This window comes from Lutra lutra, chromosome 10 (genome assembly GCF_902655055.1).
Source record: "Lutra lutra chromosome 10, mLutLut1.2, whole genome shotgun sequence".
NCBI classification, from domain to species: domain Eukaryota; kingdom Metazoa; phylum Chordata; class Mammalia; order Carnivora; family Mustelidae; genus Lutra; species Lutra lutra.
The window spans coordinates 96849836-96875452 of record NC_062287.1 but is presented as its reverse complement, the minus strand read 5'-3'; the positions used below and the strand labels follow the sequence as shown (position 1 = coordinate 96875452).

The 25617-nt window shown below is 39.5% G+C and overlaps 1 protein-coding gene across 19 annotated transcripts in view; it reads left to right on the top strand.

Annotated features, from left to right (window-relative positions):
- PHF21A (PHD finger protein 21A) overlaps positions 1 to 25617 on the top strand; it is a 195675-nt gene that overhangs the window by 115443 nt on the left and 54615 nt on the right. For all 19 annotated transcript variants that reach the window (XM_047693821.1, XM_047693818.1, XM_047693802.1 and 16 more), the window contains one exon: positions 25413 to 25616. In XM_047693821.1, coding sequence (XP_047549777.1) covers positions 25413 to 25616 — 204 coding nt within the window. The remainder of the gene's footprint in view (positions 1 to 25412; position 25617) is intronic.

The window sequence follows — 25617 nt, the reverse complement described above, 5'->3', positions numbered from 1 at the left end:
AAGCAGGTAAATGACATAGCAATACTGATCACTGTGCCAGGGCCCATGCCTTATGAGAGAGTCTGACGTTCCACGGAGGAGCAAAGTGGAGAAGCCCATTATCCTGAGATTTGTAATTATAAAAATAAATCACATGTGGAAATTAAAGATTATTTTCATTGTTAGGTTATGGGAAGAGTCCACATCTTTTTTTCTTATCAATATTTTGGTTTAAATTGTGTAACTAACCAAAATTATGATGGATTTAATATTCATGGTAGCAGTTGATTTTTAATGTGAGGAAAATTAACAGTAAAACTACAGTAAAAGGTAGTTGTTGTAAGTATCTTCTGCAAGGTGCCACCAATTCCTGGCTTCAGAGCTCTGCTAGGCTCCTTGAAAGTCTGGGTCTCGTCTCTTAGAACTGGGTCTCATCACTTGACATGTATCTGGGCATGTGGTAAATATACAATGAGCTAGTATTGGTAGATGAGACACTCACATCATAGTCATAAGAAAAATCACTCTTTTGATTAGTCACTCCAGATTTAAGTATTTTTGTAACAGAGAATCTTCTGTAGAACAACATTGCAAAATAGCTTTAAAGATTAAAACTAAATAAATAATTTTAAATAAACCTATTAAATAAATAATAGGTATTATTATTTTTTTTAATTTTTATTGACTGGATGCTGTTTTGAATTTGACTTTGCATTTTTCTGAGATCTTTGAAAATATAAATTATTAGTACATATTGATTAATATTCTGTGCCTTTGAAGAATAGAAATATTACTCCCTTCTAAGTGAGGATTGCTCATCTTAAAATACTTTTGTGCCATTTTTATGATAGACAAATTTACCACATCCTTATAGTAAGCACTCAAGATAGTACACTTATCAGTAGAAGTGCATATATCATTTAAAACAAGACATTCGACCAATTGAGTAGATTGTAGTAACCCGGAGTAAACTAGATTCAGTTGAAATCTCACTGATCCCACTAGATGGCGTTAATTCATTAAGTGATAACTCCATCCTCTCACTGAGGCAGCCAGCCTCCTCTGTGGTTGAACTGATTGTATCTTTAGGGGTTGAGTGTAGTGGTACATTCTTAGACTCCTTGCTATTTACATAGAGTGATTAGTGGAGGTTATTTGGAAATACTAGGCAGATGGGAAGGCTGAGAGCAGATTTATTCAAACTTTAAAAAAACTGTAATCTACAGTATTTTGTTAGGTGCTTGTTAATTCTGTCCTTGACTTAGCCTTTGCCCTAATTGTATATCCAGCTGAAAGATTCTGAACTTACTGTTTTCTCATAGTTTATTACCCTGTTATCATTACTTCTTGTTTGGGCTTCTGGAGACATTAGAAAACAATTGAAAATAGGAAGCTGTTACTTCTTAAAGCTCATAGTTTATAACAGATTTAATTTTTAAATCATTTGGTTCTTATTTATAGGAATTGGATCAACAATGATCCATTTGTAAGTTTTTCTGGTTCTTTAGTCATAAATGCAAAATAGAATGAACAACCCAGTTCTTTAATTCTTTCTTGTCTGAATTTGAATTCTTTATTATCTATAAAGACTGTTTTATGCTACATATCAGTCCATTTTCAAAGTTTAAAAATTGTGCTCTACCACAGTCATTTGTAGGCTCTAAATTATTAAGCTATTTTATTTATGCTTTATTTCTTTCTCTTGTTAAGAGTTCTGAAGTGAAATTTTTTTAAAGAAATGATTAATATATTTCACATGCAAAAAAGTCATTCCACATTTCATTAGAAGTGATTTTTTTTCTTTATGATCAGATTCATACAGCTAGAGTAAAATTGTTTCAGAATTGATGGGATGATCTATCTTGAGCCATAGAGGCTTAATTGTGCTACAAATATTATTATTTTATTCATTGCCCATGGGGAGTAAGTGGTTGGTGCTGATGGTTCCCTTAATGTTTATTTAACTATTCCAGTGTGAGGCAGTTCAGGTTTCTTAGTTAAAAAGACTGCCGATAGTTTCATTCACTGGTTGTAATAAAAAGCTGAGAACAATCAAGGTCTTTTGCCAATACAGTCAAAATGACCTGTTTTATAAGTCAGAACAGGAAGGTCTAAGTATTTGGTGTCCATTAATCAAATTAATATCTCGAATGAGGATTTTGCTTTTTCTTAGGATCTGAGAAAGCTTTAACCAAAACCAGCAAAAGCTTAAGGTTATCTTAGGAATGTAGTATAAACAAGGCATAATTATTTTGTGACTGATTTTTTGTGACTTATGAAAATAAGCTCATTTCTTTCTAATCATACCTTATGCACATATTTGTACTTATGCATGTCATACAGACATGTATTAAAATTTAACTGCATAAGCTCATTTTCCATATTCAGAGAAGTTTCTGATGACAGAGGAAATCCTATTGTAAAGGGGCAGAGTAAACACTGTTGCATAGCACTTGAGGTTATCTACTTGCCTGTGTTTCTTTTTTGGAAGTAGACATAGGAAAGAAAAAGAAACTTTGAGGGTATGCAGGTGTCAGAGAATAGTGAAAGAGAGGGAGAGGTCGTCTTTTCAGGAGACATTAACTCTGTTTTACAAACAGATCTCTGGGTGATAAGTCCCTTCGTCTTGAGGAGACAGTGTAATGGACGATCTCCCGTCCTGGCAGGATACAGTCCTGACCCACTCATAGAACTTAAGTACTTAACAAGATAAATACTTCTGTGCCCTGCGAACCAATGTGAAGGAAAATGAGTTTCTGTTGGATAAGAGGTCAGACGAGCACAATTCTTTAAAACTGTTATGTTGAAAAAATATATATATAGGATATTCTATTATAGCCATGGACCAAATATTCTGGTTTATGAAATGTCATCCCTTACATGTTTTAAGTAGCTTTTAAAATAATCTGAAAATAAGGATTTCCTTCTCCTTTGCCCCTCATCCCCAGTGTCTCTTCTTTTTATTGAAGTACAGTTTGACATAGAGTATTAAATTGAGTTCTTATTTCTTGCCTATTAAAAGAGAAATCCTTTTCCTTCAGTCAAAAACAAATTTTTTGCCGTGTCTGAGGCATCTCAGGTTGAATGTCTTATACGGCGGCACCACCCACAAAGTCAGACCCATTTCCGAGGACATTGATTGTTGTTAAGGTCTCTTTGGCATTGAGGTATTTGATTTTTATGAAGATAAAATCTGATGAAATTTCTTACCATATAAATAATTTGGTGATTTTAAGAATTTGAGGAAAATAAATCTTTAAAAATTTAAGTGAAACAGGTTAAGAAAAAGGGAGGGGACTTTGATCGTTGGTATGTCTTTTTAATTTTCTACTTTGTGACTCCATTAAAAAAAGAAACCAACTCTGTAATTTTGAAGCAGAGATTCTGAAATTACCACTTTTCTAAAAATACCACTTACAGCTGAAACTTAATATATCTAAGCATTTTAGTTCTGGGAATGATACATATTTTCATAAAGATGTATTTCCAAATGGAAATAGCACCGAGGCTTCTGAAATAGGGAACCTTTCCAGAACAGGCTTGTGGTTGCCTGGGTGAGGAGTATTAGGTTGCAACACTCAAAAAGGAAATCCTGGCATAGGAAGCAATTGATGAAGGGCAAATATCCAGAGTCTAATGAAGCTTTCGAAGGGACTTGTGTGGGCCTGCATGAGAGCCCTGGCCAGTACCTCCCAATTTAAATACCGTGTGTTCCACGGTGTGCTGGGCCATGCTTTTTCTTCCATCTTTGCTTCCGTTCTACACAATATATCATTCTTATTTTTAATCTTCTGTAAGTACTAGTCATCATCCTAGTGAGAACTGCAGCTTTTCCTCGCCCTGCCCTTCACGAACGCATTATCGTGATAAAGGGCGACAGGGCAGCTTTATGGTGTTTTAAAAATCAAGTTCAGGGGCGCTTGGGTGGCTCAGTGGGTTTAAGCCTCTGCCTTGGGCTCAGGTCATGATCTCAGTGTCCTGGGATTAAGCCCCGAGTTGGGTTCTCTGCTCAGCAGGGAGCCTGCTTCCTCTTCTCTCTCTGCCTGCCTCTCTGCCTACTTGTGATCTCTGTCTGTCAAATAAATAAATAAAATCTTAAAAGAAAAATAAAGTAAAAAAAGTAAAAATCAAGTTCATCAGTACCTTTAGGCCGTCGGTTTATTATTTAGTGTCATTATGAGGACTAGGAATACCGAATCTTTTACAACTCTAATTTTATGAAAGATTTTCTCTTCTCTCTTGGAGCGCAGTCAGGGTGGAGAGGTATGTTATCCTCGTTTTGTAACAGAGGAAACTGGTGCTGAAGAGAGGCCGAGTGAAGATTAGAGTCACGTGGATTGGGTGAAAGGACAAACCAGCATCCTGGTTTGTACAGTTGTTAGCCTTCAGCACAAGCTCTTTCCTTGCACAGCGGTACAGGTACGGTGTGTTCCAGGCTGTTCTTGTTCAAGTGGAACTCTTTCTATACAGATCTTCTTTTCAAAACAAGAAACATCTGAGTTACAAAAACGTTCGACCAAGGAAATTATTCTGGCCCTGTTTTTACAAACTCCTATCTCGGAATCTCTCAAAATAATCTCCACGTGGTTTTATGCCATTTGGGGAAGAATAAAGTCACAAAAACAAACTTACCTGATGGTGCAAATCCTAAAGAGTTGAAACGCCTAGTGTTGAAGCTTTAGTAAAATTTCTGCAGTAGATACATATTTACTAAACTAATTCATTTTTAATTAATTTGACCTGGGTTTTTAAGTCAAAAGTTACCATCAATCTACTTAATGTTGAGAATGTTAAGGTTTTTTGTTTGGGGGACTTCCATTATTACAAGTATGGATGGAATTCTGGCTTTTGGGAAGAAGGGACCTGAACCAGGATGAGAACTAGGAGCTCTGTGGAGGACATTGAGGGTAGGGCTCTAAATTCCCTGAAATATGTGCAAAACCTGGATATGTGTTCATGCACATATAACATTTTGGGGGGCAGGCTTCATAGTTCTTCATTATGATCTAAAAGGGTGAGTGATACCCCTCTCCCCACTGGTAAGATTCATGATCTAAATCCATTCTTTTTTTTTTTTTTTCTTTAGATTTTATTTTTTTTTAAATTTATTTGGCAGAGATCACAAGTAGGCAGAGAGGCAGGCAGAGAGAGGAAGGGAAGCAGGGTCTCTGCTGAGCAGAGAGCCCGATGCGGGCTCGATCTCAGGACGCTGGGATCATGACCTGAGCTGAAAACAGAGGCTTAACCCATTGAGCCACCCAGGCACCCCTAACTCCATTCTTTTATAAGGTTTAAATAATAAAACATTTTATTTTTCCCCTCAGATGAAGAGAATCACATGTGAGTATACCTTTCTTCAAAATAGTGCTTTAAAAGTCAAGAGTGTTTGCTGGGGATTGTTCTTAAACAGAGTATAATTTATAAATGGTAAGACATACGGTAGATTACTCTTGCATTCTGTTGGAAAGTTAATAAATTTCACAAGTTGTAGTAAGTACGAGTTACAAATTAGTTCCTTCTGAAACATTAGCCATTTCATAATTATTTTGAGGACTAAGTACTCTAGTTATAAATGCCAAATATAGAAACAAATCTTGAGGATGGAGCAAAGGAAAAAGTCGCTCAAAGGAGCTCAGCTCACCATTAAAACCCAGCCAGTGTGCCAGATTGTAATGATTTAAATCACTAATGAAATTCATGTTATTTGAGAGGGATTTTTTTTTACATTAAGTGTGGTAGTAATTTTCTAGTAGTCAAATTTAATGAAAACATTTACTCATGTAAATTGGAGCTTTATTTTTATATATTAGTTGTACTGTTTTATTTGTTTTTACTAAAAATAGTCACTCTTTTCTTTATATTTGCTCATGAAATCTTTCAGAACCACTTCTAGAAATGGCATCATTTTGCCATAAGTATTTTGTTTTCTCCCCCATCTAGTTTTTATGAAGTAGTGCTAACTCTGCCTTAATTTGATTTGGCATCCCTGCAATTGAACATTTGTAAGTATCGTGTATTATGGCCCATCTGGGTTGTCATAGAAACCAAAGACCTCCATCCTCTTCCCTCTAGTTAAAAATGGAATGCAAACAGGGCTTCAAAGTGACGTTTTTCTAGTACGAGTGACAGCCCTGTGAAGTGCAGAACAGAAAGGTTTCTTATTGGTTTTATTCTCCCATGGCCTATCGTACCAGTTAACTCTGATGTGCAGCTTTTCTCTTGAAAATCTGGCAAGATACTAATGGAATTTTTTTAATGTAAGCATCAGGGGGGGAAAGAATGCAGTTAATCCTCTTCCTGCTCTTTTCTTACACAAAAATGCAGTGTTGGCTAGCAATGTTTTTGTTTTCTTCTCTGTGTTATTAGCTGGTCTGTTGAAGCTGTGGGACACGTGGCGGAAGCGTGGATTAGTCACCACAACTGTGGCTTTCATCCTTAGTCTTGTTTATTTCTCAGGTCAGGTGAATGTGGTTTTTTTCTCATTAGAACCTACAGGCCCTTTGGTGAAGTACATGGCAGGAATTTATTAGACTAGAAATTTGTTAAAATGGCAAGTCTAAGGGCCTGTCATTGGACCCGTTTCTAAAATCTCTTAGAGCCCCGCTTTCACCACCTGGGTTGTCACAGAATCCTTGCCTTTGATGGGTTTTCAACTTCTGCGTTCCCTTCAGCTTCTCTTTCAGAGCAGTACATGACTTCTGTGATGTTTCTGCTCCTAAACAAACAGCTGTGTTAATAAGTTCTGGTGTGTGATTTCACTTGCGTTAGCAAAATATCTGGGTTTGATGGCTAAAGATATGTCGAACTGTTGGTGTGGCATTACTCAGAGTTTAGAGTGTCAAATTCTTATTTTAACATAGGCTTTGGATTTAGAAAATGACACAAATAGTGCTCTTTGACTGTGAAACAAATAATGACAGACTGACATACAAGTTTATATCCTAGTAGGAGTGTTTCAGAAGGGTTGGATTAAAATAACTACAATTGCACTGGGTATGTTTTTGGTCAGTTTTACGTCTACTCGCTTTCAAAAGGAAAACGTTAGAATCCCCAACATCTACAATTCGACTGTTAGCTTAGTTTTTGATAATTGCGTACTTTCTTACCTTTAGTCCCACATCTCAGCTAGTGGTCATTTGTAGCAGTGGATTCAGAAGTGTTATTTGAGTATTCTTAGGGTGGAGTGGCTCAGTCAGTTGAGTGTCCAACTCTTGATTTCGGCTTGGGTCATGATCTTGGGGTTGTGGATTCGAGCCCCCCTTCAGGCTTGGCACTCATTCTGGGGTCTGCTTGTCCCTAGCCCTCTCTCTGTCCCTCCCCCTGTTCTCTCTCTCTCTCCTTCTCACTATCTCCATCTCTAAAATTAATAAATAAAATCTTAAAAAAAAAAAAGAATTGCTATGAGTATTCTCATCTATTGATGAGACAGACCCAGCAAACTCCTAGGAGAGTATAAGTAAAGGTAGGGTTTCACTGCTGTCCTCTCTAAAGGTAGGAGAATGCAGTTTCCAAGTAACACTATATTCCTTGGCATGTAGTGTAGAAGTGAATAATTTGTTTTCATAGCAAAGTGTGGGAAATGAGGTAGCAGTTTCTTCTCGCTAAACATGTTGCTTTCTTCTTTCAAGTCTGCTATCTTCACTCATGATTTGATGGTGCCATTTGTTTTTTGTTTTTGTTTTTGTGTTTTTTTGTGGTTTTTTTTTTTTGGCAAGCATCAAGCAGATGAGAGGGTTAACATGCTAACCTCAACTTTACAGTCAATTTAAAATTAGAATCTTTCTTGGGTGCCTGGGTGGCTCAGTGGGTTAAGCCGCTGCCTTCAGCTCAGGTCATGATCTCAGGGTCCTGGGATCGAGTCCCGCATCAGGCTCTCTGCTCAGCAGGGAGCCTACTTCCCTCTCTCTCTCTCTCTGCCTGCCTCTCTGCCTACTTGTGATCTCTCTCTCTCTCTATCAAATAATTAAAAAAAAGAGTATGTTTAAAAAAAAAATTAGAATCTTTCCTTGATCGCTATTTTCATTTATCAGTATCTGTTAAAAAAAAAAAAAAGACTAGGGATGTTGCTGGTTGTTTGGTAAATGTCGTATTGCCACCAGGCTTGCAGAAGGTTGTGACTTTGCCTTAGCACAGGGGAACAGGACAAGCATTTCTATTCACCACAACTATGACTCATCCTCAGGAGAAAAGTTAAGATGTTTGTGTACAGTGGAGAGAGTAGGGCCTTGAACAAAATGCAATGTGATGAATTTCTTACCCACTAAGAGGCAGAAATTCTCATGTAGGTATCAATCTCTCTCTCATCCCTCTGCTTTGGTTGCTGCTAATAAGCAATGTAATATTTGCTTTCTTCTGACCTGTTCATAGGTGCATTTCTGCACAGTTCTTCCTCCTCTAAACACCAGTCTAGAAGCTCTTCAGCTCCTTTTAAATTATATATTTTTCAAGTCCTCTACAGATAGATTTTAAATTTTCCTTTCTAAAAATAGACATGCATTTTTCAAGTACATGTGTTAGAAACAAGATAGGTTAATTCCACTTTTGATTCTCAAAGAACAGTCTTCTGAAATGTAAAGAGTAAAGCCCAGTGGAAGTATATATGTCTTTCATTGGGTACATATTTGTTTATAATAATATTCAGGGCCCTGTAATCAATCACTAGCTTCTAAATTTGCCTTTCCCCATTTCTCCAAAGTAATAATTTTTAAATATTATTGATAGCCTGTTTTTAATTATTTTCCTCCCTCCAAAATTTCCGTGGATTTAGCATCATTCAAAATGTACACTCTTGGGGGGCACCTGTGTGGCTCAGTTGGTTATGTGTCTACCTTCGGCTCAGGTCATGATCCCGGGGTTCTGGGATCAAACCCCGCATTGGGGTCCCTGCTCAACAGGAAGCCTGCTTCTCCCTCCCCCACTCCCCCATGCTTGTGTTTCCTCTCTTGCTGTCTCTCTGTCTATCAAATAAATTTTTAAAATCGTAAAAAAAAAAAAAAGATATGGAACAACAGAAACTCTTTAAAAAAAAAAAAAAAGACACTCTCCCAGGTTTGATCTTGTCCTCTATGGTGGCTTCACTTTCTCTATTGCTCACTCTCTGTTTACTTATTTTAAAAAAATCTTCCAGTAGTTGTGCTTATTAATACTCCATAGGAAATGTTATAATTCTTTTGCATATGTATCTTCTATTTCCTAAAATAGCTATATAAACCTCTTAAAAAATTTAACTTTCTAATGTTATAACCACAACAGCTTATGCAACAGCTTATATACCCTGTAGGTATGTTCAGTAAATACTGTCTCCAGACCTGTACTGTTCTCCCTTCTATTAATGACCTTAACATCCTTTCAAATCTAAGATGAGAGAGTGATTAGCAAAGTACATGCAAAACAGCAAGCAAATTTCAGAGGATGTTCCAAGAACCTTTTCTAATGCTGCTTTAAATTTGTGTGCTAATCACACAGATGGAAACCCATCTATGAATAAGTCGCCAGTCTTTAAAACAAGGAAGGCCAGAATGGTTTGTATTTATAGTTCATGCCCTTGCCCTCCGGGATTCAGTAATCTTTTTAGCCTCTTGCCACAGTGGTGCATGTATATTCTGAGTAGCAGGCTGACTGCTGCTGATGGTACTAAAATGTTTTGATAGGAGCAGAAATATGTTGCCACCTTCCTCTCCAGCCCAATGTTCAGAGATGAACTGTTTGCACGTGGGCCTGCGGTGTATCATTTTTTTTGTACCAGAGCGGTAGAATGAGGTCTGACTCTAGTTGATTGAAGTGCTAGTTTCAGATTCCGGTAAGAGGACCTGTTGCTGGTGAGGGAAGTTGAAACTGCAGAATGAGTTTGCAGTGTGAGGCCGCTCTGCGCCGCAGCCGGTGGATGTGCACTGTGAGCCACGCGGCTCAAGTAGACGGCCCAGGGACGAGGCAGAGCCACAGGTCCTGAGCGGGTAGATTGGCTTTTGCCTGATTCTTAACATGGTTATAGAGAGTGGAATTTTAATTTGTCTGCTGCTCTTTAAAACTGAAGAACAAGTACTTAGTGAATGAAATTCTATTCATTGGGAAGTGAAAAATATGCATAATTAGGCAGAGGGGAATCTGATTGTCACCTGGATCTGGACATTGGAAAACCGTTTTCAGGAGCTGCTGCCTTAGGGATAGGTTGGTTTTATCTTTTGGCATATAGTCTTTCAACATCCTTATGCTAAATGCTGCAGCATGTAACATGCAGCAAGAAAATATTAAAATTTTATCATTGGTATTGGATTTTAAAGAATTAAGAACTATTTAATTGGAAGCCTAGAACTGATATTGAGGTTAAGAAAAACAATTTTGAAAAGGATACTATGGTGGGAAGTATGATAAAAACACACAGTAATGTAAGTCTCTAGTAGTATTAAGCAAAAGAAAAATATTAATGGAAAAAATCCTTCAGTTTCATGCAAAAGGCATAGAAAAAAGGAAGAGTATAGTAGAATTCCCAGATCTAATCATCCATTTTCAAAATGTAAATGTAAACAATCGTTTCTCTGCCCAAACACTTTCAGAAGTACTGAGCATTTCATTAATTCTCAAAAACAAGATTGTGCTGTAGTTTTATAGCTCTAGAACCGTGTTTTAAATATAATATTTGATGAAGGAAATACTGTACCACTTGAGTTCCTATGCTTCAACTCCCTGTCAGGTTACACGTGTCACAGACCAACATCTTCAGCATATACATTTGCCAAAGAAAGTGAGGTGGTAGTGGGTAGCATTACCAGGATACCTGTTAACCTTCCTTGGGTCACTGTGGTTAGGAGATGTGCCCAGAAACTCAAACTAGCGTGACGGAAACCTTATTCTGAGATGTGTGAGGACTGTGAATGCCATTAGTTAAGGCAGAGGTATAAATATAGCTACCTTTTGTTTCCCAAATAATTGGGATCCTATTCAAGATTAATTGTGCTAGCACCTACTTCCCAAATTGGCTTTCGTTTTATCTGCTCAAGCATGTAACACCTAGCCTTTGCTCAGGGTAGAAAAAGCACTAATCTACCTCTGTGCATATGGAAAGTAGTGTTCCGGGTGCTGCATTAAAAACTCCGGGAGAATGCATTATTAATGGAATAGGTCTCTTTCTCTTTAAAAAAGGGAAATCATTTATGAGGCCACAGTCAAGAAGGGTAGAGATAGACTCAGTGCTAGTTCTTAACTATTTTCTTAAATGAGTTATTGAGAGATAGGTAAGGAGAGATACTTCAGCAAGTAAATTATTTCACAACATGCAGCTTGTAGACACCAGTGTGATCTAATTGTAATATAGATCACCCTGTAATTTTCTCACCCTATAAGCTTGAGAATTCCAAGTACATTTCTTATAGGATACCACATTATTAAAGGTTAGAAAAATAATAATAAACTTGGGGTTTTAGTATTATAAAGATTATCAGAAGATTTTCAGATCACTTCTGGTTTAAATGAGTTCCCATCATGTTTGCTCGTTGCAAGCTTTACGTTTTCAGTTTGTTTTTGTCTACACACGTATAATTGAGCTGAGTATGTGTGCCAGTGAGGGGCTATGGGGCCGCGTTGAGCTTCTGCTTAAGTCTGCAGTATTAAAGTGTGCCTTTTGTTGCATGAGCTGGTCTTGCAGACTCTGTAGAGGCTTATCAAATGCAGCCAGTTGGTGCTGCTGGTATGAAAGCACAGGGGAGCTCTCATGTGGAAGGTTAATGGAGTGTAATTATAAAGAAAAATGAACTGCTCAACCACTCTATCTCACTCTACCTGCACCAAGAGTGACAAGTGCTCTGATCCTTTATAAACCCTGGAGCAGAGGTTTAACTATCTAAAATTATGGCGGTATAACTGTCACACAAACAAACACCCTGTGAAGTATAGGTATGCATCCCTGCGTAGGAATGATCCCTTCCTGTTACAGGGTGTCTCAGTTGGGAAAGGAGTACCTTCAACCACCAAGAAGAGCTGTGTGTTAGATGTTGTACTTCCGTGTCACTCCTTCTTTTCCAGTCAGTTTGTTCCATTTTCTTTTCCTAAATGTGCTCTCTCCCCTCTGATTAGTGGTGAGGCTGACAGCCTGCACACGAGTAGGTCCATTCCACCGTATCCAGCAGATGACAAATATCCTTGCTTTTTCCAAGAAGGTCCATCTTACCTGCCCTCACAGCCATCCTTAAATCAACTGGGTTCTTTAATTTTTTTTTAAGATTTTATTTATTTATTTGACAGAGATCACAAGTAGACAGAGAGGCAGGCAGAGAGAGAGGGGGAAGCAGGCTCCCCGCCAAGCAGAGAGCCCAATGCTGGACTCCATCCCAGGACTCTGGGATCAGGACCTGAGCCGAAGGCAGAGACTTTAACCCACTGAGCCACACAGGCGCCCCTCAACTGGGTTCTTTTAAAGGGGATGAAAATGGTCACCCCTCCTCATTCTCAGCACCTAGACAGAGGTGGACTGTAGGAAGCTCAAGTACCACCCAACAGGTCTTTCTCCCAGGATCTACAAGTAGCATAAAGATTACACACATTTCTGCAGGCTCAAGCTGGGGTTCGATCCTTACGTCTTTCAGTTGAAAATATCACAGCAAATATTTAGTAAGGAAAATTGCAGCTGGGAGAGACAAGGACAGAGAAGGACGAAGGAGACATTCAAAGGGTGTGATGATGAGACGAATCTGTGTTCCTAGTGTGTCACATTGTCAGTGAATGTTGCAGAGTCGTCCTGCTACTGGAATGGCTGAAGGGCAAGCAGAGCTGGATTGTGGGGCTGGGTTGATTTAGTGCTTTTGCCAGCTCAGCAGAGAGTTGAAATAAGGTGTCGCAGACCATGCAGCAGCAACTTAACCCCCGCCACCTTGTTCTTACCAAGTCTGAAACACAGCCACTCTTGGCAAGGCGGTGCTGCCTACTGAGATAAGTAAATGCAGCATCGCATCCATGAGGTCTGTGGAGACTCAGCAGAAGTGATGGCTGTGTCATTCACACAGCCGGCTTATTGACTGAGCCCTGGTCTTGCATGATGGGCGGGGGAGGAGCAGTCAGGCTTCCTTCCTCGTAGCAGCTCTACAAGTGGGGAGGCTGATTTTAAAACGTCTCTGTGTGGTTTATAATGTTATTTCCCATCCCCTTTGCATATGGGTTTTGATCATCTGTGTTCTCTTTTAAAAGCAAAATAGCTGTATGGTTTTTATGGCAGGAGGATAAATCTGTTAGTGAGTAAAAATTTTAAATCCAGCTTTGTATTAGTGGCTGATATGTAAAGTTTCCTGTGGTATTATACTCCTTAAAAAACCCACCGGAATCCCAACATTTCACCAGCTTAAATGTTGCTAGCATCCATTCCACTTATTAGATTGAAGTCATTGTTACAGAATTGAAGTTTTGGCTCGAGGTAGAAGGTTAGCAATAGAATCTTAACATTGTCCATCACACTTCATAGATGAAGACACATATCGTTCTTGCTGGTTTGGCTTCAGCGTGTATCCCTGCTCAGCTGCCAGAGAGAGTATCTCTGATGACAGAAATACAGTCTCTGGCATTTTGGAGCAAGTCATCCCGCCCTGCCCCATCCCTTTTAAGAACATTCCTAGCCGTTTCAAGTGCTCGGAGCAGTTTATAGGAAACGTGCCCCAGAGTGGGCATCGTCAGTGTGATTTGCTCCAGTCCGATCTCTTAAGCTATCCATGCCTCACCTCTGGCTGTCACATTTCCAACCCTGACTGCATCCTCTGGCTTCTCTCCTGCTTGGCCCCATCAGTTTGTTGCACAGCTTCCTTCTTGGCTTTCAACAGCCTGTCATTGTTTCCTGGCAGTTTACTGTATCTAGACACTGATGTCCAGCAAAGGACATCTCTCCCCCTTGGCTCATCTCCCCACACCAGTATATTCTCCATTCAGTCAGTCCACTTGGATATCACCCAACCTCCTGTCAGCCCCAGAAGTGTTGGCTCAGACAAATGAGCTCCAGCTCTTTGTTCAGTGAACAGAGCTTCATTCAAACTAGCTTCCAGAGGATAAGGATCCCATATTCTAGTGCCTCTTTTACTATTAGGTAACTGTTGGTTGGCCATTGGTTATCGCATGCCTCAGTTTCCCTGTCTGAATCTATGACACTTGCTTTAATCCACCCTGCATGGCTGTGAAAACCTTCTTTGCTAAGAGGGCATGAGAATTTACAAGTGTGAAGTGCTAGGTACATGTACGAATGACTACTTAAGCTAAAAATATCACATCATTAGGAAAATTGTGGAAAACGGGACCATCATTTTTCATCTAGGGTTCGTTCAGAAAGTAGAATTCTTGAAAATTTATCAAGTAATCCATGTATTTGTAACATGAATTCCTTTTTTCTTAATCATGTAAATTAAATGATTTTGAAAACTCTCAGTACTCAAAAACGAGAACCAGTTAAATGGCAGGAGGTGTTTCTAGTGTTCTGGTTGGATTCCAAGTTTGATGATCACATTTTGCTTACTGTAATTCCCTGGACAGCTTCAACAAGGCAGTTTTCATTTTTCTGACCTCTACAATGTGGCTGTTAAGCAGCTGCTTTCTTCAGCCCTAGAGACAGCCACAGTTCAGTGGTAGATAAACTGATTCCAGTTCATTCTTAAGTCAGTGCGACAGGACGGGGAGGGGACTAAATTATCTGTGAGGTATTTTGAGCTATTTTGAAAAAGTCAGCACATTTCTGGGACACATTATTATTAATTTTGTCATTCTTGTATATTTTGTATGTAGTTGTTTATCTCTCTCCTATCTTCCAGATATGTTATCTTAACCACATTCTTCTCAGTGCCCATTGATTACTTGGCATTGTATGTCTGTACCTTTTCCCATGAAAGTCACATCCCAGCCCTTTCACAGTGGTAAATTTTAATTAACCAGGAAGCCATTTTAATTTTCTGGTTATCTGAAATCCTTTTTGACTCACCTCCTATTGTTGAAAATTTTTCTAAGTAATGGCTGATTTCTCTCCTAGTAACTACAGTTCACTGGTTGTAATTATTGTCTAGGGATTGAAGACTGGTAGCCCCTGGGCTTAATCTAACTGGCGGAGAGATTTTGTTTGCCTCACAGCGTTGAAAGCAGCTCTTACATCAGTGCCTTCAGACAGGGCCCCCCCTCTCGAGTTGACCTTAGTCCCTATCACTCCTTATTATCTCATAGGTGGCCCACTTCATTCATGTACATTACCTGACAGTGAGTTTTCAATCTCAGAATGAAACATTTTTTAATGATTTAGTTTCTTTGTAGTGTGTGTCAAGGTCATCATTATGAGCGTTAGTTTTCTGTGTATAGCACTTACAAGAAGTATAGCTCTAGAGATTGTATTCTTGCCATTCAGAGATACACAGAATTTTAACAGAAGAGAATGTTGGAGACTGAGAGAAGCTGAGCCCAAGAATAGGTAAATAACTTACCTGAGTTCACAGATATGACTTAGTGACAAATATGAGACCAAAACCCAGATTGTTTGGACTCTTTGTATTATTTTTGTTGCATAATACTACCTCTCTACTTATTTTTCCTAAAAGTGGGTGATACATATAAGAGATATATATCTCAAGATTTTTTATGAGGTGCTTTTGTGGCTTGTTATATTACGTAGTATATAGATGTGAGGGCTCTTAGTCCTTACCAGCAGGTAAAATAATTGGGGCAGGGGGAAAAGGGGTGGATATGGAATTAGATATGAGGAACTAGAAGTGTTAAGTCTGACTCTACCCCTGGCTTGAGACTTAGGTCAAGTCACGCAGATGCTCTAGGGTCTCAGTGTGTCCTACCTGGCAGGCAGTATCTATCCGATAAGATGGTTGTTGTTTCTGTTGTGACCATTTAGAACTCACCAGTGCCATATTAGACTATATCTAAAAGTAAAGAAACTGCTGTGGCCCATCCGGACAATGGAATATTATTCAGTGCTTAAAGAATGAGCTATCAAGCCATGAAAAGACAAGAAGAAACTTAAGATGCGTATTACTAAGTGAAAGAAACCAATCTGAAAAGGCTCCCTGCTACATGACTTCAACAATATGGCATTCTGGAAAAAGCAAAATTATGGAGACAGTAAAATGGCCATTGGTTGCCAGGGGTTGGTGGGAGGGAGCACAGAGGGGTTTTGGGGTAATTAAAGTGTCCCATATGCTACAGTGGTGGGCATATGTCATTGTACATTGGTCAAAATGCATAGCATATACATCATGGGGAGTAAATCCTAGTGCAGCCTGTGGTTTTTGGGTGATAATGAGGTGTTCAGTGCAGGTGTATCAGTTTTAACAAATGTACTGTTCTGATGGGGATGTTGATATGGAGGGAGAAGGGTATCTGTACTCTCCACTCAACTTTACTATGAATTTGTAGCTGCTCTAAAAAATAAAATCTAATTTTAAAAATCAAGGGACTGATCTTACATCGAGTACAGTGTCCTCTCTTCTGACCCTGTACCTCAGTAATTTTGTTGGATGTGGAAACTGGAGAACAGTAGAGGTGAAAAGCGTGAGCTCCATTTAGTACCAAGAAGTATGCTGAAAAAAGATATAAAAACACATCATCTTTACTGCAGCCATGCCATCTTTTCTAAACCTCGGAGTGTGTGTGTGTGTGTGTGTGTGTGTGTGTGTGTGTGTGTGTGTGTGTGTGTTTGAGAGAGAGAGAGAGAGAGAGAGAACACTAAATATTCATATAGAGATTCATGGATTGGATTTAATGGTTTTCATAGCCTGTGAAGAATGTTTTCCTTCACACTTAAGATTTAATAAAATACTTAAATTTTTAACCAAATGCTTTTTATTCATTAGGAGGTTATTCATGCTTTTCTTCTATATTGCTGAATCTCTAGCTCTCTTTAATAAAATTTCTGGTACTGACAAGTTAAAACAAAAAAGCAAACCTGCTCTGAAATTCTGAAAGATGAGTTCAAGTTTCTTCTGTCTCTGATGCAGAAAACTCAGAGTAAACACAGAGTAGTGCAGATCATCTTTTGTCACGTGTCTTGGAGGATCCAGTCCCTTGAAGTTCCCCATCTCTCATCTTGGCAGCCTACGTAGGTGATGGAATTGCTTCCTCGGTGTTGTTTTATGTGGGGTCTTGTCAGAAAGCAAATTTGTAACACTGTTCATTTTTCTCTTTAAGTGATTGTAACAAATATTTGGTGATAAATTAACTACCCAAATAGCAAATACTTTGTGAAATTAAGAGACACTCATTGGGTAGCTTTGGAATCTTTCTAAAACCATGTGTTTATGCTGTGATGGCAGATGATAACAATTATGTTTTTAGACATCAAGAGTGTTGTTCAGGATGTTCTTTTGTTAAGATACTTCCCAATTCAAAATGTGTTTAGTGATTTGTAAGACTTTTTTTCCACATGCAAGGAAAATACTGCATTCCATCATAGAATATTTTCTACTTGATGTATCCAGCCTGACATAGTATATTGTTCTAATACTGTTGTCTTTTTCTCTCTTTTAAGATAAAACTGCAGAATTAAGGATTGTTAAAAGATCCTCGCCTTTAGACATGATTGATTTGTGTCCTAGTACATGCATTCTGCATAGAATTTGGTTGTCTATTATATTTACCTCTTCCAGCATCTTATTCTGTCTGTGTTTCTGTGAAAAGAGGACTTCTTACGTTCTCTCTTATTGTACCTAAGGTTTGGGGGTAGGCAACACCATCTTTTATCTGAGCAGTATCCCACAAAATGACAGAGGTTTTTGGTTTTGTTTCCCCTTTTTCCTCCTCCTGTTCTAGGATCATTACTTAAATTGTATGTGCCTAAATTGTATTTTCATATCCAACTTGTCAGGGACAGCTACTGCACAGCAACCTCCAATCATATTTCTTTTGTGAGGAAAACCAAGCACAGCAGCTTCAGGACAGAGCAAAGAGAGGATTTCTGTAGTGTATGGGACAGCTCTGACATTAACAAGGCAATGCTGCCTTTTAAGTTGTGGAATAGAGCCATGGAATGATGAATGACAAGCTCATGGTGTGTGCAGGTCTGTAACAGATAGTTACAGAGGGGCATGCATTTTGATGAACTGGAGCTTAATTTACAAATTAATAGCCTCCGTGTCATATCTCATTGTGGTACAAACACAAAGATTCAGGCACTTTTTTGTATTAGCAAGCAGCTAAATTGTGTAGATTATAAATGGTTCTTATGTTTTTTCCTGCTGTTCTCATTACTATATCTAGGGTGTTTGCTGGGTCAGGTTGCATTTAAATTGGACATCTATTTTATGCTTTCAGAATATGGCCCTGAACCGCTGTAGAGCTATAGGAAACCTGGGCCATACCTAGATTTCTATACAGGGAAATATTCTCTAATGTGTTTGACTTTTGAGACAAAAAGGCAACAGGTAGCATTCTCTTTCTTAATCCTGTACTTTTTTTTGGTGATTCCTGCTAAAAAAAAACTAACACAAAAATATTTTACTAGATGTTAAAAATCAAGCCATTGAAATATAATTGACATTGAAAGTAAAAGTCACATTTAAGTAGCTGTTGCTTTCAGTTAAAAGTTCCTGCTAGACACATTGTATTACTCATTGATTATCATGCCTTAATTTCACATTGCCCTCAACAGTTTTCTAAAGCACTCCCTACCATTAATGCAGTTGATCCTCAATATTTTTCTGAAATAGGCAGGACAGTGTAGCTCAGTGCTTCAGAGAAACCTAGAAATTTTTTTTTAAAAGATTTTATTTATTTATCTGACAGAGATCACAAGTAGGCAGAGAGGCAGGCAGGGGCATGGGGGAAGCAGGCTCCCTGCTGAGCAGAGAGCCCCAGGCAGGGCTCCATTTCAGGACCCTGAGATCATGACCTGAGCTGAAGGCAGAGGCTTAACCCACTGAGCCACCCAGGCGCCCCAAACATAGAAATCTTAATTGTAGCCAAATGGGTTCTGATTTTGCTTTCCTTTGTTTTTTATTGTAGAGAAATATCTTACAACCACCATCCCCAGCATGCAGTGCTCTTTTTTTTTTTTTTTTTTTTTTTTGTCTCTCTCTGCTTTTATACTATTTCGCCCTTCCATCTGGGTATGTTACATCCTGGAGAACCATAGTGCTCCAGGGACATATCTCTCTTGAGTACAACAGCTACACTCTTTCTTGTTGGATGCAAACAAAGGCAGTTCCCAGGTTCTTAGAAGGGTCCCTAGGTTTAGGTAGAGTCTGACTACGGCAATCTTAGCAGTTTTTCATAGTCCTGCATAAGAAGTTTATCAGTTAGAGCATGAATGAACTAAGTAAGAAAAATGTAAACCACATTTCAATCAGGGCATCACATAAAGGCTCTAATCCCCTATGGACATGGAATATAATCCCATTGATATGAATAAAAGGTCTAATTTCCTGTGGAGATGGGATGTGAAACCTATTGATTTCAATATCATTGTGTGTATGTGTGTGCGTGTGTGTTTTGAAGGAAGAGTAAACCCCAACAAATGTATTTTTAATTAAAAAAGTAAGCCAAGGGGCGCCTGGGTGGCTCAGTGGGTTAAAGCCTCTGCCTTCGGCTCAGGTCATGATCCCAGGATCGAGCCCCACATTGGGCTCTCTGCTCTGCAGGGGGCCTGCTTCCTCCTCTCTCTCTCTCTCTCTGCCTGCCTCTCTGCCTACTTGTGATCTCTGTCTGTCAAATAAATAAATAAAATCTTTAAAAAAAAAAAAAAGTAAGCCAAAAATCAGTACCATGACATACATGTGTGTTCTCCACCATCTGTTAGGCATGCATGTGGAGAATGTTGAACTTTATTAAAAAAAAAAAACTGGTAATTCCACCTGCTGCTGTCCTCAATTTATTTATATTGTACTGTACAAATTCCATGGTGCTCTGCAGAGCTCTAAAACAAGCATCAACATTCGCAGCTCTCAAAGATCAAGCAGGTCCTCGTTAGTAGACAGTAACCGGTTCTGTGTCTAAGGTGAGGGGGTTGTAGGTAATGCTTCTGTCAAACAGGTGGTATGTTCAAAGGGCACATCCCTTTTTTTAAAGGCTTTATAGGTTAGAATCTATTTGCCTAATTCTAACCATGAAGCTGAATATCAGAGAGTTTGGGGAAAACTTTTCTAGTGCCTTACAAAACAAATAAATGCAGTTATTTTTAGCTAACTGTATTTTTATACCTGCTGCCTCCAGTATTCCTCTTCCTTCCTCTCTGTCAAAATTCTGTCCTGTGTGTCTTACCTAGAACATTCTCTCTAATAACTTCAGTGTATGTTCTTCCCTTGAATTTTACTTACTGCATTAGAAAGGGGCTGATTTTGAATTTATTGTCTTTTCTTTGTGTTCTTATTCATAAAATGGTAGAAATTTCCCGCATTTTTCTCTTTCCTTTTAATAACGCGTACCTTTTACCCAGGATTAAATTTTTTTTTAAAGATTTTATTTATTTATTTGATAGACAGAGATCACAAGTAGGCAGAGAGGCAGGCGAGAGAGAGGAGGCAGCAGGCTCCCTGCTGAGCGGAGAGCCTGATGCGGGGCTCGATCCCAGGACCCTGGGATCATGACCTGAGCCGAAGGCAGAGGCTTTAACCCACTGAGCCACCCAAGTGCCCCCCCACCCAGGATTTAATTTTGTGACTAATTTTATGACAGTAACGTATACCCTATTCTTTAGAGGATAATTATGTAGTAGCATTCTGAAGACTGTTACCTTATCTCCTTCCTGTGTCTTCAGTGTTGAAGAATATTGGTATTGCTTATAAATGCAGTGGTTGAATTTCAGTCGGATAGTAGAAAGGTTTTTTTTTTTTTCCATCTCTGAGTAAATTTTGACTTCAACAAATGTAAGTTTCTCCATGGTAGTTTCTCTGCACACCAAAATTTAGTATCGCTGGTTTCATTTGAGCAATTGGTGAGTCTGAAGACCCGGAAAAATTTTTCACTGCGTTTTACATAGGAAGGTAGGTAAGACTTGTCCTTGACTTTCTGGATTTGTGAAAAGTTACAAGTCTTTTTCGGTCTCTGGCATGAAGGGTGTGGGTTCTGTTTTCAGATTGTATGATTAATTGATGGAGGGGACAAAGGATGAATTTTTAAGGCAGTACCATGAAAGAAGATGTCTGTGTGGGTGTTGCCCTATCATAATTGATATAAAACAGGTAATGTAGAATGTAACACAAATAAGTGGAGCAACTGACTGGATCGCTGACATGTAGGTATGGAGGGCAGGGCCTGGTACCTGGAGCTTCTTTTGAGAGATTTTTTTTAAAAGATTTTGTTTATTTATTTGACCGAGGGAGAGCAAGTGAGCGCACACACAGGGGGAGTGGCAGGCAGAGGGAGAGGGACAAGCAGGTTCCTTGCTGAGCAGGGAGCCAGATGTGGGACTTGATCCCAGGACCTTGGGATCATGACCTGAGCTGAAGGCAGACGCTTAACCGACTGAGTCACCCAGGAGCCCCTGAGAGAAGATTTTTAAAAGCTTCTTGAGAATTTGCTGGAAATAAAGTGGGGGCTTGATTGCCGGGGGGTCCTGCCATCTCTCCATCTCCCTTCTGTATTGACCAGTGCCATGGAACTTGGAGTGATCGACTTACATAACTGAAGAATGAACCCGATTTTCTGTTGAGTCATACCTATAAACTTCTGTATTTTCTTTGGGATCTGTCTTGTTGTCGTGTGAACACGTTGATAGTATCGCTGAACGTCACAATATTGATCACCGTGACTACCTGTCTCAGAAACTGTGACTTGAAGTGTTACAGGCCTGTGAACTCTTCTGTCTGGAGAAGCCCTGATAAAACCTAGTGATGGGAATGTCAAGGGGCTCCAAGGCTTGGAATTATGTGGGGTTTATGGAGCGGTTCTGGACAGATGGATTGATTGGAGGGGGCAGTACTAGCTAGCCATTCTGGACACCAGACCCATTGGCCTTTTCTTTTTTTAAAGATTTTATTTATTTATTTGAGAGAGAGACAGTAAGAGAGAGCATGAGCAAGGAGAAGGTCAGAGAGAGAAGCAGACTCCCGCGGAGCTGGGAGCCCGATGCGGGACTCGATCCCGGGACTCCAGGATCATGACCTGAGCCGAAGGCAGTCGTCCAACCAACTGAGCCACCCAGGCATCCCCCATTGGCCTTTTCTTAAAGGAAATATATTAAGGAAAGAAGGTGATACATTACTGGCTTTTTCTCCCTCCCTCCTGCCTTCATCCTTTACAGCTTTTCCTTTCTCATCTCCTTCTTTCCTCACCCCCTTTTCTTTTTAACTTTCATTAACTTATTAGTCAGTGACAAATGGCCAGTTTGTGACACTTAGCCCTTTTCTCAAAGCTTCAAGTTAATGTTCCAAGATAATTAGCTACATTTCAAGGTTTCCTTTATATGTGAATAACATTGAAAATGCCAAATTGTTTACTTTGTATAACCTTCATTAATGACCAGCAGAAGTCATGATTTCTTTGTTTAAAACACGTAATAATAAAAGTATAGGCTCACTTCCTGTGGAAGTGAGAGGATCCTTAAGAACTTTGTTTGATAGCACATAGCTAAAATTTATGAAATTTGATAGCTGTAGTCTCTTCTGCCCATAACTGGTACTGATCCAGATCAGGTTCTTGCTGGAGTGAAAGTGACTGGTGTGTTTGCCGGAGCTGCAGGACTAAGCTCTAGAACAAGGCTGGGTTGTGGAACTTAGGAAAGCCGACTAAAGCATAGGGCACCTCCCTTACCAGCCTGCCGCCCAAGGCATGCCTCTGCCTCAGACCTCGCCTAACTTCAGGTCGTCGGTTTTCAAGACGCAGTGATAAATTTAAGTGACAGGAGGCGTCAGTGCTTCCCTCAGACCTTCATTTTTAAAAAAATTTATATAGACATGCACAACTGCAAGCTTGGCATTCTAATGGTAACAGAGAAAGGAGGGCAGGGGCAATGCTTTTCCCAGCTGCACTCCAAAACATACCAGAGCCTTCTTTCAAAGAAAATTGTACCCGGCTCATATGATCTGACCTGTGTCCCATCTGCACAGCTTTCTTCTCTTCCCCCCTTCTTTTTCCTTCCCTCAAAGACTAATGTAAGTTTGCAAGTATTTTGATCCCTGTGCCTCCCCATGGGCTCCACAGGCTTTGTTTCAGGCCCTGGGGGAGGAACAGTTGTGAATGCAGTGTGACTCACTGACTCCCACTTTGCTGATTCTGGTTCTGATTGGTCGTCACCTTGTTCTGGCCATATGGCTGCAGAGTACTCTAGCCTGCATTCCTTCCTCGTTCTTTCCCCTACTGTTCCCTTCTGTTGTACACGACGCTGGGAGTGGGTTCTGGGCTTTGTCTCTTGCTTCTAGTTTACCCCAGTTAGGCAGTTAAGTAGGAGAGCACGCTGTATTTCCCAGGGACGGTTGTAGAGGGGAAAAATATCTTTTCCTTTTGTGCCTGGTAGGGTAATTATTTCGTTTCCTGTGCTGTTTTTTATTCAAAGTTTATTTTTTGGCAGGTGTCACATTTGTGTTCTATTATTTCCTCATGGTTTCTCTCCTCCCCTCGATTTGAGCTGGGGTTTTTTGTAGAGGTTCTTGGCGTCCCTTTTGTGGTGTACCGATGCTACACTTCAGCTAGTCGTTACTATGTTTGCTTAGTGCTGGTTTTATGTTAAGGAGGGGGACTGAAAGCAATGGTTTTAAAGTAATGATTTAATTGTTAAATGTCTTAATGTTCTGGAAGTCACCACGCAATAAAATCTATCTGTGATACTCAAAATTATCTGTAGCACCACTGCCACTTCTTGCCCTTCTCCTAAACTGTATCAATTCAATTACTCTATCTTTTTATACTTGAGAAATAGGACTTTAAGACTTAAGTTAATTTTTTATAAGAATTTGATATTTTTTAATTTGCATTTTTATTATTCTACAGATGGTTTCTGCAGAGACTTTGGACTCTGCATCCTTTTTTCTTTTCTTTGTGAAATTTAACTACTCAAAGAGGCAGTGAAGACAGAATATAAAGTTTAGCAGACCCCCCCCCCCCATATTGGCCTTTATATGATATTTTCATTGCCTAAAAAGAATCAATAAAAATACAAAAAGATTCTCTCAATAATATATTTTGTATTGACTTAAAAGTTCTTAAAAATCCATTTTATAAATATTTTAATGCTCAAATATGTTAAGCAAGTAACCTTATAAGTTTGGGTTCTTTAGAGGATATGTGCAATGAAGTTGGTTAGCATCGTAAGGGGAATTTGAAGTCAGCCTGGCCATATGGTGTCACTTAACCCTTTATTTAAAGATCTTCATTTACTTATTTTTCTTCATTCGTGATCTGTATTAGAAAATGACAGTCTATTTTATCAGAAATAACAAACCTCAGCTGGTGAGCTCAGTTGAAAGTATATGAAGAGTGCTGCTTACACTTGCTTCCAGCCATTAGGCCCAGAGAGGCAGCCCCAGTCTGGCCCCCAGTTGTTTTATAGGACATGTTCCCTGAGTCATTTGCTGGTCTCTGGTTCCCCATCACTTTACACATCCTGTGAGGAGACATTTACTAAGCTACATAGTTCTAGCCCTGAGTGTAATCGTGGACAAAGTAGGTCCTTGCCCTCATGGAGCTTATGTTCTTTTGAAATATATTAATGAAAGTATCCAAATACATATTTTTCTTGGATTTGGATAAGATGTAGAAAATTCAAGAAACTTCAGTTTTTAAATTTTTATCCCATGTAACTAAATCCCTCCTTTGCCTAAACAAATGTACACATTTCCGCAGATCCTATCCCAGCAAAGAGGTCCTGCTCATGAGTTTCACAGTTGAGTCATTTAGAATGAGTATTCTTTGTATGGCATATTTCTGAGATCAGGGTTTCTCTGTTTAAGAGTCTGTTTAATGTTTGAAACCGATACATGATGTTTGAATAACAAAAATTAGTATGGCCGATGTTCGTGTTACCAGATACTAAAAGTAAAACCACCAGCAATGTGCCCGTCACAGTTGTGAGTACTTTACATCCAGCAGCCTGTAGGGTCTTCATAAGAACCCCAAGGATATTGTTAATCACCTCATTTTACAGAACAGGAAATCGAGACACAGATAGGTTAAGTAGCTTGATGAACATCAGAGAGCTGGTAAATAGCAAAACGGAAGTCTGTGTCTCCAGAGTCTGGTGTTAGTGGCCACACGATATTGCCCTTCCAGCCCAGCACACCAGGCTAATGATGGTCAAGAAATGTGAGCTCTGCTGTATGAAGTCCATTATCTTCTCTTGTCCTCTCTGTGGCTCCGTCTCCCTTGAGCTATAAAAATGTTTCCTGTGCTGTTGGTTTCTCCTCCTGTGTCGCATCTGTAAATTTTAGATGTCACAAGTTTTAGGTGAAGCTGGTCACAGAACAATGTCAGAGGTGTGTAGCTGCACACGTCACAGAGCTGACAGGACAATACTCTGATACATGGTCTTTCTTTTTGTCTCCATGGGGTAGAAAAGGGTAGTTGAACAGCTACGGAAGAACCTGATAGTGAAGCAAGAACAACCAGACAAGTTCCAAATACAGCCATTGCCACAGTCTGAAAACAAACTACAAACAGCACAGCAGCAACCCCTCCAGCAGCTCCAGCAGCCGCCGCAGTACCACCACCACCACGCCCAGTCGGCTGCACCCTCTCCCAGCCTGACCGCTTCCCAGG